A 15,302-nucleotide genomic window follows, 5' to 3' on the forward strand; every position below is an offset into this window, starting at 1 on the left:
TTGTTGATATTTATTTCTTTGCTTCAATGTAAAGGTTGTATAAACCTTACAATAATACACTTCTCATCAAAAAAATCGAAACACTTCCGTTTTCATTGTTTCTGTCCGAATTTAACACAAAAAAGAATTCATACGATGAAAAAAAATACATAAATGTATAGCTGGCAGTTTGGCCATTACAGTAATAAGCGAAAATTCTAAATTCAAAATTAGAATTTCATTTGTTTATCTTATAAACGAAATGAATCACTGTTTTGAGACAAATGTGTGTTTAGGGTTGGAGTACATTTAGCGTTTAAAAACTAAAAATTGGCGCCTATCCTTAAACTTTTTGTTTTTTATTTCAATACTGTGACTTTGGGACGTCTGAAAAAAGGTTTTTTTTCTAAAACGTATGGATACTTCGCCCACAGAAGCCGCCCAAGTTGTGGCATTGCTGGATTCTGGCCTTAGTCAGCGTGTTGTGGCTGCAAGACTGCATCTAAGCCTGTCATCTGTTCATAGAGTCTATAAACGTTATCGGGAGACTGGTTTGTTCACGCGCCGTTCAGGATCTGGCAGGAATCGGGTCACTTCTGAGCGAGATGATCGATTTATTGTAACAACTTCTTTAAGAAATCGACGCCTTAACGCTTTTCAACTGCAGCAGCGGCTTCGTGTTGTACGAAGGGTGGCTGTAAGTGACTCTACAATTAGAAGAAGGTTGAAGGATCGTGGACTGGTACCGCATAAGCCAGCAAATGGGCCGAAATTAACTGCAGACCATCGAAGAGCGCGCCTTAACTTTGCACGTGAGCACCTAAATTGGTCATACCTACAGTGGAGCAAAGTTCTCTTTTCTGATGAGTGTAAAATTATGCTGTATGGTAACGACGGAAGGAACAAGGTCTACAGAAGAGACGGAGAACGCTATGCACAATGCTGCATTGAAGAAAAGGTCAGCTATGGTGGCGGTTCGTGGACGGTTTGGGGAGGAATCAGCGCCGACGGTAAGACAGAGCTTGCTTTCGTGTCTGGGCCACGTCTGCCTGCACTAAACTGTCATCGGTACGTCGAAGAGTGTCTCGAGCCTCATGTGATGCCCTATGCACATTTTATTGGCAACGGCTTCATATTCATGCACGACAATGCTAGGGCTCACACCGCGGGCGTCGTACGAGATTATCTTAACGAAGTCGATATCTCTATTATGGAATGGCCAGCAAGAAGCCCGGACATGAATCCCATTGAACATCTGTGGGATGAATTAAAGAGACGAATTCGAGCAAGAGATCCTGCCCCAGAAACAGTTAGCCAGCTGCAAGATGCAATCCAAGAGGAATGGGACAATATACCACAGCATGTGATCGTGACTCTCATCCGATCGATGAAGAACCGTATGGAAGCAGTAATTAGAGCTCGGGGAGGGAATACAAGTTATTAAATAAACGTTTTTTAGCTTTTTTTTTCATTTACGTGTGTTGTTTTATCCATTTCCTTTATACTCCATACGGAATAAAAATGACTCATTTAACAAAATACGAAACCTATGAAAAATTCTTTTAAATTTAGAACATTAACATTAAGATTTGATAAGCTCATATTACTCACTATTAAACGACATTTAACATTTATTCCTAAATGTACACATTTTTCTGATAATCCTGACAAAACGTAAACTTGCAAGGTGTTTCGATTTTTTTGATGAGAAGTGTATAATATCTAATGCGTGCTTGCATTGCTATGAAGTGAAGCACATCGTTGTGAAGAAACATCTGTGGTCGCGTCATCGGTTGACAATCTGATAACTAGTAGGTACTATACTCTGTTCATGACACACACATCGCCACGTCACGCACCAAATATCCCGCAGTGCTGACTGTAAACGTAGTGGTTACATTCTCTTTGCAGTGCTGTTTAAGAGCTTATTACTAGGAGTCGAAGTGGTCGCCATGGCCGAAATCGGTCGGAGAGATCAATCAATCAATCACACTTGTCGATCGTGGCCCCGCGCTTACCAATGAACTATTATTTAGGTCTATCGGTAATATCCGACAAGAGCGTGGCTTTTAAATTGATGATGATGATGGTAATATCCGAGCTCGTGACCATGCGCCTTCGTGTCGGATGGATTGGCAAGTGTAACAAGCGCTTAATAAGTAAAGTGAAGTTGATATTATGCTTGGAGGAAGTAAGAGAGATCTATCCATGGGCCATGGTTTTATACCATGGATCTATCAATCATTCGTCAATCATAACTTACGATTCAAAGAAAAATCGACCTTATTATTATTACCCTATGATCGTTATTTGTAGGGCCATATACTGTTTGTCAAAAGATCGACCACAAACTGCGCCCTGCGGTTTATATTGGTATTTGGGTTTATAGCAAACAATATATTATGGCACGTTCAAGTTATGATCGTAGTGCAGAAGAATAATAAGGTTCATTTTTCTAAACTCTGTCAGCACTAATTCTGTCGGTGGTTTGTGGTACATATTTTGTCAATCTTCTTACAAACAGTATATAACCCTATAAATAATGATCACAGTACAGTAATAATAAGGTCGATTTTTGTTTGAATAAAAAGTCATGATTGACGAATGATTGGTGGATGGATGTAATATCCCTCCTCTAAATTGCTCTATTTGGCTTTCAAAAATGTCATGCATGTCATGACATCAAGGACCACCTTGGTCTTTGCATATGACATTTTATTAAAAAAAAATCTTCCCGCATCTTTTGTTGACGGTTGGTTAAAATGAGTTAAATGAGTTGAAGTTGAACTCATTTTAACCATCCATTCAAATTAAAAGAGCACTTCGACAAATTCGATAGTTTATCGATAGTGACAATCTATCGAATCCAAATCCAACGCTACTCCTGTTGGCCGTCACATACAGGGGCCGGCTGCTGTTTTTGACGTTTCATTTATTTATTGTCATAATTGTCATTTTCATTTTCAACGTTTGTGTGTGCGTGATAGATAGTCTTTCTATGCTGTTGTGGATGTGGATTTCTTAATATTTTCTCACTGAATAGGTGAAAATAATATTTTAGTTTTAGGTAAGGTAACGACGTTCATTTATAATAATTAAGAATGGCAGATGATGAGCAAGATTCAAAGGAATACCGGTGGGAAACAGGTTATGAAAAGACTTGGTAAGTTGTTTTCAAAGTTGTATTTTAGATTTTGCAATTTGTCTTTGAATAAAAATAAACTCCGGGGCTGTCTATAATAATTATATAATTATAATTTTTGACATATTGTTATTGTTTTGAAGGGAGGCTATCAAAGAGGATGAAGATGGGTTGGTGGCAGGCTTGGTCGCGGAGTTTGCACAGAAGGCGGCGCGGAAGGCGGTGGCGCCTCGCCGGGGACCCGTTCGCCTAGGAATGATGAGGCACCTACTGGTTGCCATTGATTGCTCAGAAGCCATGAACTGTCAAGACTTGAAACCTATCAGGTTTTTATGTACTCTGAAGGTACATATCTTGATATAATATGTTCATTCATTTGCATTGGCTATATTAATATAATTTCAATAATTTTTAACCATAATTTATAGGAAATTGTATTACAGTGGAATTTGTTTACTGTGACTCTGCCTATATTGACATTATTGGCCAACCACTTAATATGAAGTAATTACATAGAGGAGTTTGGATTTCATTATGAAATTCTTTCTAACAAAGTCTGATATAATGACTTTGCTTATAGAGACAGGCTTATTATGACCTACTTTTAAAAAATTATGTTCGGTTATAGTGTCCAACATGTTTTATAACATCTGTGGCTATTTTTGTGACTCCCTTTTCCAAGTTCATTTCAGTCAAGCTTTAAAAGATAATTGCAAAAAAATATATTAGATTTGACCATGGCAATGTCTTCTTAAGTCTGGAATAGTGTTAGAGACTATTATTACAATATTTTAATATGGGTTTATTATTTTAATATGTTGTGTCTTTTTATGTTAAACTAAATACAGACACATAACAAAAACAGGAAATTTATTTTTAACAAATATTTTTTGTCTATTCTTAAATTATTCATCTGCCTAGTTTGTGTTTGTCTTTTCCTTTCAATATCATTGTAAACAAATTCCACTGTACTTAGAAAATCTACTTGTTATAAAAATAAAAAGTACTTGTTTTTTGTAGTTATTAGAGAAGTTTGTTGAAGAGTTTTTTGACCAGAATCCTCTCAGTCAGCTTGGACTTATAATAATGAAGAATAAGAGAGCAGAGAAAATTACAGAACTCTCTGGAAATACTAGGAAACACATAAAGGCTGTGCAAGGGTAAGTTAGATACATCTTTGAACATTTTCTAACCCACTCCTTGCCAGCTGTTTAAAGTCCCTTGTAATAGGGTGTAAGGTGTTTTATGTGCTCTTAATAATCCTTAAAGGCAGACAGGGCCACATCTGTGGCTGGTAGTAGATGGAGCAGATTTGCCACAATCTGTGATATTTGTTGAAGTTACAACCTATGTGTTTACACATTATAAAGCTATATTCTGTAATTTATTACAGAATGCATATATATCCATCTAAGGACTTCTATACCAAGCATAGCTTATAGTTGGATATAATACAATGCATGGTCTTGTGACCTAGCCCTTAACAGGAATTACAGGCATGTTATATATATAAAGAATATATTTTATTTTTTAGTTTAGCAAACATGGTTTTGACTGGGGAACCATCTTTACAAAACACCCTGGAGCTAGCGGGGCGGGTGCTGCGGCCCCTTCCAGGGCATGCCTCCAGGGAAGTCCTCATACTGTTTGCTTCACTCACCACCTGTGACCCGGGAGACATCAACACTACTATTCAGGTTTGTATTGGTTTGCTCCTTTAGCCTGATCACGCTTTAGATGCGTTTTCGCATGAATAATCTCAACCTTCCAAGTACTATGATGAAAGTTTGCGTACATATATGCACGCATCGAATTTGTACGATAACGCATCCAAATTGCGGCCGTCCTTAGGCTGCGATTCCATTGACGCGGAGCTGTGCGGAGAGGAGCGCATCAACCTCGCAGATGTGCAGGAATCGACCAATCACCGTGAGGGAGAGAGTGACAGATCGCCTTCGTTTTTGCTCTCTCGAATGCTGTGATTGGTCAAATCCTCACATCTCCGCTCTTCTCCGCCCATCTCCACGTCAGTGGAAACCCGGCCTTAGTCTTTATAAAAAAATCATAAAGTATAAAAGCTTTCCCTAATCGAAATCTGATTGACGTTTGTTACAGACATTGAAAACAGAAGGCGTAAGATGTTCAGTGATTGGACTCGCAGCGGAAGTGCGGATATGTAAAAAGTTATGTCAAGACACAGGAGGTGAATATGGGGTATGTTTTCTAACACTTTTCGAAAAGGTAACAAAAATCAAAATGCAATTACATTTCGTTTGTTTTTAATCAAAAGTAAAAATGTTTTAGCTATGTAGTCATTGATATACTACTACCATATAAATGTATGTAGTCGTAAGACCGAATGCCCTTTTAAAATCCAAACCATATTAAAATATAAAAAAAATGTTTAACTATTGTGTCTGGAAAACGGCCTTGCCATCGGGCTTGCCTTGGAATTGGGCTAAAGACGAGTTCAATTAAAATTAGTAGAAAAATCTCAATTTCCAATGATATTAGTAGGAACCTAGCACCTTCTTATTTAGCGTAAATGCAAATTACCTTTAGCTTAAATACATTTTTTTTCCTATTTCGAGCCACTTGCGATCGGTCGTGCGACCATGTGTTTTAGAATGTACATATGTGGGTGTTTATAATCCTGTGATTACATGGCCCCCGTTTCTTTCCTCTATGTCAATAGAATGCGAGTGGGTTGACATGGTTCTCTAGTCTCGCTCGGTATTTGGGTTAAATGCAAATTACAAATGAGGTGGTTCATTTTACTATGGAAAATTATATATTTACTTACACATATTGAGTAGGATAGTTCAGACGCTACATTTTAAATGCTTAAGGGAGAGCAGTAAGAGGAGTTTGCGTATAAAAGTAAGAACTTATTTGTAAAATTGGTAGGTGGTGCTAGATGATGTCCACTACCGCTCCTTGCTGCTGTCTCACACGATGCCCCCGGCTCGCGCGCGTGCGCTGGACGCGGGGCTCGTCAAGATGGGCTTCCCGCACACCGCGCCGCCCACCGGCGCCGCCGACCCCGATCCGCCCATCACTGTCTGCATGTGGTGCGTATCTATACTATAGAATAAGAAATAATACTACGTATAGAACGGCAACCCTCCGCTCCCCACCAGTGGCTGAGCCAGATTTACCTCACCCTCGGTCTTATTTTAGTCTTCAATCGTATGGGCGGGAAATGTCACACTCACAGATGCGCGTGTACGATAACGTCAATGTGTAGTGTCTGTATAAAACAATGTGTTGTTGTTTTGTATGAAGTGTCTGGGGTGTGCTTATCTAACATGGTATACAACGCACGCTCCCTAGTACTTACTATTCATCACTTATCTTTCTTATTTCACGCCACTTAGCTAGTTCGTATCCAGGTCTAGACAGAAGGTAAATACCTCTTTTTAACTTAAGTCACGTACTTGTTGGTGTTGTATTTCCTTTGACTTTATAAGACACGACGTCCACCTTTTCGAAGGTAAATGTGTCAAGTATAATGATGCGAAATACAACAGTGCGTTCAAGTTTTTAAAATACTGTATCGGTAACGTGGGAGCTTAACTACGCGTCTTTGCACTTGGGGAAGTGGGCGCGGATCGTAGAGGACTTGATGCGTCGAGGAAGACAAAGATTAAAAAAAAAAGATGGCGTGACTACTTTGATGCATACCGGACTTATTGGTCTGAGTAAGCACAAGATCGTGCGCGAAAAATAATTAGAAAAACAAAAGCTTTTGCCCGGCAATGCAACCGGCTATAGAAGATGCTAGTCACGGAATAGAAAGAAGCGTAAAACTTAAACGAAATTTTGATTACAATGTAGATTGCTTAGTGATCTCTTGAAACTTGTAACTATAATGTAGAGTACATGATATATATACATTCTCAATTTATTTATTTTGCACTTATTAACTACATTTAGAGTTACCTAACTCTGGTTACAGTCATTTAGAAGAGGGTGAAGGCGTGAGCGGCGAGGGTCACTTCTGTCCGCAGTGCCGCAGTAAGTACTGCTCGCTGCCGGCGCAGTGCCGTACCTGCGGGCTCACGCTCGCCTCCGCGCCTCATTTAGCCAGGTCAGTATTATAACGAGGTTCTGCATAATATTTTTTTTCTAGTTCTAAGTTGGTTCTTAACTTTTGGCATAGAATAAGGAATAATACTACGTATAGAACAGGAACTCTCCGCCCTCCACCAGGGTCTGAGCTAGGTTAACCTCACCCCCCTCAAACATAGTTTAGACTTCCGTATGGCGTCAAACGTCACACACACACAGACGCACGTGTACGATAACGTGAATGTGTGGTGTCTGTGTAAAACGAGGTTGTTTGTATGAAGTGGCCGGGATGTGCGTTCGGTCCGTGGACCCCTACTACCCCTAGTGCGCTGAAACCTCCCAAAATGTTCCACAAAGTCATCAATGATCATCAAAATAAATGAGAATGAATGCCGTAAAAATCGCGTTAACTTTTAAAGTATTTTTTTGTAAACATTAATAATATCTTTGATTACGATTAACATCAGCGTATTTATGTATGCTGCATATGCATTTAATTAAACACGCGAAACAATAAACACAGAATTCTATAAGATGTTAGTGCAGTCTACTGTTTTATATTACAGATCCTATCACCACCTGTTTCCAGTGGAGCCGTATGAAGAGCTAACGAACGAGGGGCAAGCTCAGTATTGTTTTGGTTGCTTGCGCTCCTTCACAGATGTAGATAAACAGGTCGGTGCTTTGTATAGCTATTTACCATTTACTTAAACTATCAGTTTTACATACATAAGATCACGCCTATTTCCCGTTGGGGTAGGCAGAGACCACGGAATTCCACTTGCTATACTAACACTTGATTGTGCGACGGAATATTCCACTTGATATTAACGCAGAATCATGGTCAGAAATAGTCTGAATCATGCCCCTTAGTGGAGCTCGGTGGCGCAGCGGTTAACGCGCTCGGTCTGCGATTGTTGAAGTTAAGCGACTTTCGCAAAGGCCGGTCATAGGATGGGTGACCACAGTAAAAAAAAAAGTTTTTATCTCGAGCTCCTCCGTGCTTCGGAAGGCACGTTAAGTCGTTGGTCCCGGCTGCATTAGCAGTCGTTAATAACCACCAATCCGCACTGGGCCCGCGTGGTGGTTTAAGGCCCGATCTCCCTATCCATCCATAGGGAAGGCCCGTGCCCCAGCAGTGGGGACGTTAATGGGCTGGTGATGATGATGCCCCTCAGTATTCGTTACGGTGTTACTAACACCCTGTAGGTTATTTTACGTTATGTAATTACGCCTTTGTGGTTCCTTCAGATATACCGCTGCGGGCGTTGCAAGGAGTTCTACTGCTGGGAATGCGAGAGCGTAGTATCGGGCACGCTACACGTGTGCCCGGGGTGCTCTGCGCGCCCGCACCTCTACCAGCGGCTGCCCGACTGCTCGTGACCGGAGCCGTCGGCCCCGCCCGCGGCCCCGCCCTCCGCTGACGTCATCGATCTCACTGACATAGAACCCGTCGCTTCAACCTCCAGGTACATTGAGCCTGTTGCTTCTACGTCGAGGTACATGCCGCCGATGTGAAAGTGGAATGGAGAATCAAGTGTTTGGTAAAGGCTAGCTAAGGGCAAAAGTAAATTTAATGTGCAATGTGTCGGATTGTCCTGATGGATTGAATAAAAAAAGCATTTACTCATAAGCCGATAATGCTACCAGATCGGGCTGTGAGAGGGAATAGCGGAAGCTGGTGATGTTTGGTCAACATTTTCATGATATGTCAATGTTGTGTGATGATTGATGATAGATGGAAGATGGTATAACAAGTCATGCTCAGCATTTGTCAAATACACTGGTGAATAAAAAAATCGACTCGGGTTTAGTTACCGGGCATTTAGAAAAATATTCTACGCAGATGGTTATTTGCCATATTATTGGTTGTTTTTATTTTATGACTAGATAAATGCCCCAAAAACCAGGTATATTCTTTGCCAAAAAAAAATTTTTTTTTGGGTAATTTTTCTAGTCATAAAATATACCTAATAAACGTATTTATATGAAATATACCTATTTTTTGTAGACATTTATAAAAACCCGGCAACAGAACTTGGAGTGGATATTTTTAACTACCAGTAGTGGCCTGACCTGACCTTCTTACCAGAAGAGATGGAATTTTCTTTGTATCGCTTCAAATGAGTTTAAAGGCACAAAACGTGTTTATAATCTTTATAGATGAAATCTTTACTATATTGCATAATGTAATATTAATGTTATGGTCTTATGGAACTCGTTAATTAGATTCAGAGCGTGTTTATCCATGAGCCAAGTCTGAGAATCGTACGGCCTTTTTCATAATGAAAAGACTGACATGTCCTTTTAAAGAATATATCCATGAGTTGTCATATTTCCTCATAGTAGCTGAGTTAAAACGAATTAATGCTATGTGTTAAGCATCGTGTTACCATAACATGGTTTTAAATAATAAATCTGTGGCTGGTCCACTAAGTGTAACTATGGAAATATAATTATGTAACATTTTTATAACGACTTTTATTATGGCAATTTAGTTTTTAATGGCAGGACCCTAGTATTCATACATACGATGTGTTTTTAAGTCACATCTAAGGCTTCTAGACGGTTTAAAACAGTTTCCTTTTCAACTGGCAATAGAGTGGTATTTTTTTTGAGTTGACTTTTTGTAGATTTTTCCCAAATGGTATTAACCACTTGGCCGGACAAATAACTCGCAACGGAGTAGCGGTGGTGTATAATTATCTCCATCCATTCCGTATGGTAAATAAAAACTCAAGTAAACATTATTTGAATCATTTATTTGTTAAGTATATCACATTTGTTGTTTTCTACGTGTGAATAGAAAAATAACCGTTCTTATATTAAATAACATACATAACCGGAGACGCTCCTATTATGTACAATATGGTCATTATAACATCACAGATAAAAAATCTCGTATTACTCCAGCACTTCATTTCCGGTCCCTTCGTAATTGGGACCTTAGCTAATATTTAAAGGCAACATTTTCCCTTGTGTTGTACAGTACATAGAATGGTACAAACAATAATACATCGCAGTGTACACTCTGTACATATCATCTTATGTATTGTCTTTTAGTATGGCTATAGTGCAAAACATACACATCTCGAAATGTTAACAATATCATAAAATAGAACTACTTACAGCTGTTAAGTGTAAACTTTTTTATTTACTAAGTATTTCAATGCTTTATGTAGATAGTAATGCAATATGGCATAATCATAAAAATATATCTCACTTTTTTGTCATTTGTTGTAGATTTCATGAAAAAAAGTACGTCGGTAAGAGTACACTTCGTTCCAATGTTAGTTCGCTAAAGAGTTTTAAAGTAAACCGATACATATCGAGAGTTAGATTAGTCATAATTAAGCACCATAAAATTATCGAATAGAAATTCTATTTTGGATGTACATCCTTTGTCTTAAAAGTATACATTTTATATAAATAAGATATTTTTACGGTTTCATTACACCAATTGGCGTGAATAGCATTGTATCAGGTTGTTTTATTCGATGCTAAATCTGTATGACTTCACCCGTATTTTAACAAAACTTTATTGGAACAGAGTTTTAGTATAATTATACAAAAAATGTCAACCATTGTACTGTAACAATCAACGAATAGCGTCCATATGTTAAGTACTTGCAGAATACCTTCAATACTTCTCACACAGTCTGACTATCGGTCATCATCTTCTTGCGAGTCACCCACAGAATATTGGGTTTCTGATAGTACTGTTCTATTTGAAGCAGCGATTTGTCTTTCGTCTCCGGCAGGAGGAGGAAGAGCACGATAGTAGCGAGAGCGGCTGAAGCTCCGAATAGACCGAACACTCCTGCCATGCCCATGTTGTTTTCCATGACAGGGTATAGTTTTGTGAAGCCGAATAGAACAGCATTGAAGAGACAGAAGATGTAGCCGCCGCAAAGTCCTCTGATCTTGGTGGGGAGAAGCTCTCCGATCATAAGGCCGGGGAGGAGGAAGAATCCTAGGGTATTGAAAGCGACGTAGGATAGTATCAGGATGGGCAGTACAAGGCCGTCAGTGGAGATTTGGCTGGATCCTTGTGCGAGTATGAAGCAAAGCGCGAGCGTGCTGGCGGCGGTGCCGACCCCGGAGATCATGACCAGGCAGCGGCGGGTGATCTTGAGAAGCAGGATACACGCGATGACGGTAACGCCCAGCCGCACCACTGCGCTGGCGTTGGCCACGAACTGCAACAAAAATGTGGTCAAGTATGCCAATTTAGCAGTGAGTGTTTGGAAGAATTGTAATCGTGACATTTGTTTTTCATTTTAACCAAAAGTTCATTGTGAACTTTAATTCAAAGTTTATTTATTCTGTTCGAACATAACATAGTATCACGCCTGTATTCCCGAAGGTTAATCTGTTTTATCAGATAGAAAGCGGTTATGCGTTTGAGCGGTTTGCATACAGCACGCATTTTGGCCCTGTCAGTCTATTAGGAATTATGATGTACGGACGCAGAACGTGAATGTGGAACACTCGAATGCATAACTCCATCACGAGTACTGTACAAACTTATAGCTGACAACTTAGCTGGATGCAATGCACCTGCGACAGTCAACCGACTCTGGAGTCTGTTCTTACTTGAGGATCCAACGAGCCGCCGGTCTTCTTAACGATGTCTACAGCATAAAATATGACGACGTAGCTGCCGGAGACGATCTGCAGCATGTTGAACGCGTTGATGAGCAGCAGTGGCTTGAGCACCGGCATGCGGAACACGGTCGCGAAGAACTTTATGTTGGTCTCGCCGCGAGCCTTCTCCTTCTCCCGGGCGTTTATCAGCTCGTGAAGCTCGCGTTGGGCCTGGGGATGCGAAAGCAATGTTCAGTCTTCTAACGTCTGTTTATAGACGATTAAAAGTCTAGTTATGTTACCTAATGAATAAAGATATTTTTGAGTAGAATCCCGGACCATACGGACTCGGTCTCGGCATATAGTTTAGCAACTCCCGGCGCGCTTTAACTGACATAATGAACGCAGTTCTGTAGGTATCCATACAAAGCAAGTAGTCAAAAGAGGTCAAAAGATTCCGTCACTCCCACATTAAGTGGATGTGGGGGTTTATCTCTAAGTTTCGTATTATTATCATGATTCTTCACTAAATCTTTTTTTGGAAACTGTGGTCCGTAGTTCAGGTCCATCAACAAGAAGAAATTCGAGATTCAAAAGGACAAAGACCGCGGAATTATTAGTTTTTGCACATCTAATTAGAACATAATGAGTCTTCTGGAATATTCACAATTCATATAGCAAACAAAAAAGATGGATGATTGTAGGATTGTATTATCATGTATCGTGTTTTTGTGGTGGACTCTTATGTTCCATAAATAGACTCCATTTTTAATGGACGTCATTTGTTAAGTCACGAGTTGGCTCGCTTTTTGTAACGCAGGATCAATCCTTTTTTTGTAACATTGAGTAATAGCACAGCTTGTACTGGTAATAATGATTAGATGATACGTTTGCTTAGTGGAGCTCTAGAGCTACAATCATCAAGCCTGTATAGTAGATAATGTAATGATAGTTTGCGTGCTAGTAAGTGTCCATTTACGATTATAATTAAATTACAATCAGAAAATGCCCAGTACGCAAGTTAATACGCAGAGGCAAATTGTTATGAATCTGTTTGCGTTCGCGAAAGATCCGATGCCTTGCGTTGCTCGTTGAGCCCATAAAACACTTCATTTAGCGAGATTGGGAGAATTAAATATAAATGAACGACATGCGATGCATGCTTCCTTACAAATTAAAGGCATGTTCTAGACTTTTCCATTACGTTGCCAATTGTTCGCGTTCGTTCATTAGATGAAAACCATAGAGTATCTGATTGTGTGTTTAAATGTTTTTGATATCGTTGCCTTATAGTGAAAGAAATCGATTCTTTCAATTAATTTCATTCTGGGTATAAATTGAGACCACAATCTTTGGCCTTAATTCAAAACTAGCTTGCCTATTGTGAGGCTTTGTTAAAAAAATCACATCCGAATGTTATTTTTCAAAAAGGCGCTTATCGATTTTCATTTTAAGGAGACTGATATATTTTTTGTTTTTTAGAGACATATTTTATACCTAAGAACAAATAGTTTTTTAATGCATTTACCTTTATGATACATTAGTTTTGGTTTACAATTTCACTACAAATGATATAGGTAACTGGAGGTAATGTAAATATTACTGTACGCTAATGGTGTTTCTATAGCGATATTCTAATGCGTTGTCAATAATTTATGGATAATTATAGAGGGTCACGAGCTTGGTGAATCCAGAGCATGAATAATTGATGAGTCTTCACGGTCAAGCCTCAAAGTCAGGGTTGTTGCGCATGCGCGAGCGGAACCTAGGCGGAAGGCTTGTCATTTCGGTACCTCTTTTTTGTATGACAAAAAAGGTTTTTTTAAATTAATAAGGTTTTGTTCCAGAAATATTGTAAGTAGATTAGTTTTGACTCGACATTTTTTTAAATAGTAATTTTTGGATTAGTCAGTTACGTACTTTGTTATTTGAATAGATAAGCCACATTCCATTGCAACGCATTTAGGTCTTAGATGTATTTGTAACGGACATAAGTTTCATAGATCAAATAAAGAAAAACGCTGGCAAGACTTACGGTATCAGGATCGCCTCGCAACCGTGACATGGCGGCCATAGCTTCATGGAAGCGGCCTCGTCTGGCCAACCACGTGGGGCTCTCCGGAGCGAAGCAGAGCGCAGTCACCGCCAGGGTCGGCAGCACTATGCACAGGAAAGCGACGTGACGCCAGGGTAACACGCCCCCTAGTGCGTACACGTATAGGACGCCTACGGAATACGCCACGAATGGCGTGCCTATTAGTAGACCTCGTAGTCTCGGCTCTGAGATTTCGCCGATGTACACCTGTGGAGAAGAATGCGTTATAATGAAGTACGTACCTAGTAAGTACTTATGTAAAAAATCCTCAACTGTTGCTATTAAATGTTGATAGTAAGGGATGAACTACATCTGGCATCATGTAGTTCAACCCAAAAGTGTGATGCGAGATGATAGTAATATCATCTGATGATAGTAATATGAGGAGCTCGATGGCGCAGCGGTAAACGCGCTCGGTCTGCGATAGTTGAAGTAAAGCAACTTTCGCAAAGGCCGGTCATAGGATGGGTGACCACAAAAAAAAAGTTTTCATCTCGAGCTCCTCCGTGCTTCGGAAGGCACGTTAAGCCGTTGGTTCCGGCTGCATTAGCAGTCGTTAATAACCATCAATCCGCACTGGGCCCGCGTGATGGTTTAAGGCTCGATCTCCCTATCCATCCATAGGGAAGGCTCGTGCCCCAGCAGTGGGGACGTTAATGGGCTGATGATGATGATAGTAATATCATCTCGCATCACACTTTTCTATGCTTCTATCTTTTTCTGCCACTTAAAAATAGATAAATCAACGGGCGGGGACTGAGGGGAGGCCTGTGCTCAGTAGTGTGACGTATGTAGGCTGTTTCGTCATCATTTATTTATGAGTAAGGGAAAGGAAACTAATATTGAGAGTTATTGAAGACCAGGAGCGGATCAAGTTTAATTGTGTGTGTGTGTGTGTGTGTGTGTGTTGGGGTGGGGGGGGGTGCGGGGTGTAAATAGGGTAAATGTATAAAGGTTTGTCCAATATAAACTTTTTTATTATTATTTATATGTTGTTTCCATATCTCGGGCCTATGGAATGTCGGACTTTTGGAAGACGTGAGTCGTATTATTTAGTTTTGCTACAATGACACATCAACAGTCAGCCGGCGCTTAGGTACACCAAAGATCCGTATAAACTACGCGTCTATTTCTTCCGAAAAATGTATAATTCAAACGACATGTTTATGATTTTACTTATTATTATTTTATGACAAGAAGTGCCTCTCAGTTAAACATTTTGTCTGATGCCAAACGCGGACTTTATTGCGGGAGTAGCGTTTATTCGAGGCGTTACCCTAATAAGTGTCAAACGGCTTATCTACACGATGTGGTAGCGAATGCGGAAATTCGATAACTTCGTTCGTTTACTGATAAGAGGAAATGCGAAATGAAATAACTAGGAGCACTGTGTAATGTTAAACTTATTTTTTTACCGGTAGATTCATC

General features: G+C 39.8%; 2 protein-coding genes across 3 annotated transcripts in view; one reads left to right on the plus strand and one right to left on the minus strand.

The window, feature by feature from the left end:
* Positions 1 to 2,932: 2,932 nt before the first annotated feature.
* Positions 2,933 to 9,667, plus strand: LOC126372045 (general transcription factor IIH subunit 2). The gene is made up of 9 exons (XM_050017557.1): positions 2,933 to 3,142; positions 3,265 to 3,466; positions 4,142 to 4,281; positions 4,656 to 4,818; positions 5,237 to 5,335; positions 6,029 to 6,192; positions 7,080 to 7,211; positions 7,759 to 7,867; positions 8,444 to 9,667. Exons 1-9 carry the CDS (start codon positions 3,081 to 3,083, stop codon positions 8,573 to 8,575), a joined length of 1,203 nt encoding a protein of 400 aa, XP_049873514.1. The 5' UTR covers positions 2,933 to 3,080; the 3' UTR covers positions 8,576 to 9,667.
* Positions 9,668 to 9,935: 268 nt separating this feature from the next.
* Positions 9,936 to 15,302, minus strand: part of LOC126372044 (facilitated trehalose transporter Tret1-like) — a 36,860-nt gene continuing 31,493 nt past the window's right edge. For both annotated transcript variants that reach the window (XM_050017556.1, XM_050017555.1), the window contains exons 5-7: positions 13,815 to 14,081; positions 11,789 to 12,010; positions 9,936 to 11,391 (exon numbers count right to left, since the gene is read on the minus strand). In XM_050017556.1, coding sequence (XP_049873513.1) covers positions 10,843 to 11,391; positions 11,789 to 12,010; positions 13,815 to 14,081 — 1,038 coding nt within the window. In that variant the 3' untranslated portion in view covers positions 9,936 to 10,842. The remainder of the gene's footprint in view (positions 11,392 to 11,788; positions 12,011 to 13,814; positions 14,082 to 15,302) is intronic.

This window comes from Pectinophora gossypiella, chromosome 13 (assembly GCF_024362695.1).
Source record: "Pectinophora gossypiella chromosome 13, ilPecGoss1.1, whole genome shotgun sequence".
Classification (NCBI taxonomy): domain Eukaryota; kingdom Metazoa; phylum Arthropoda; class Insecta; order Lepidoptera; family Gelechiidae; genus Pectinophora; species Pectinophora gossypiella.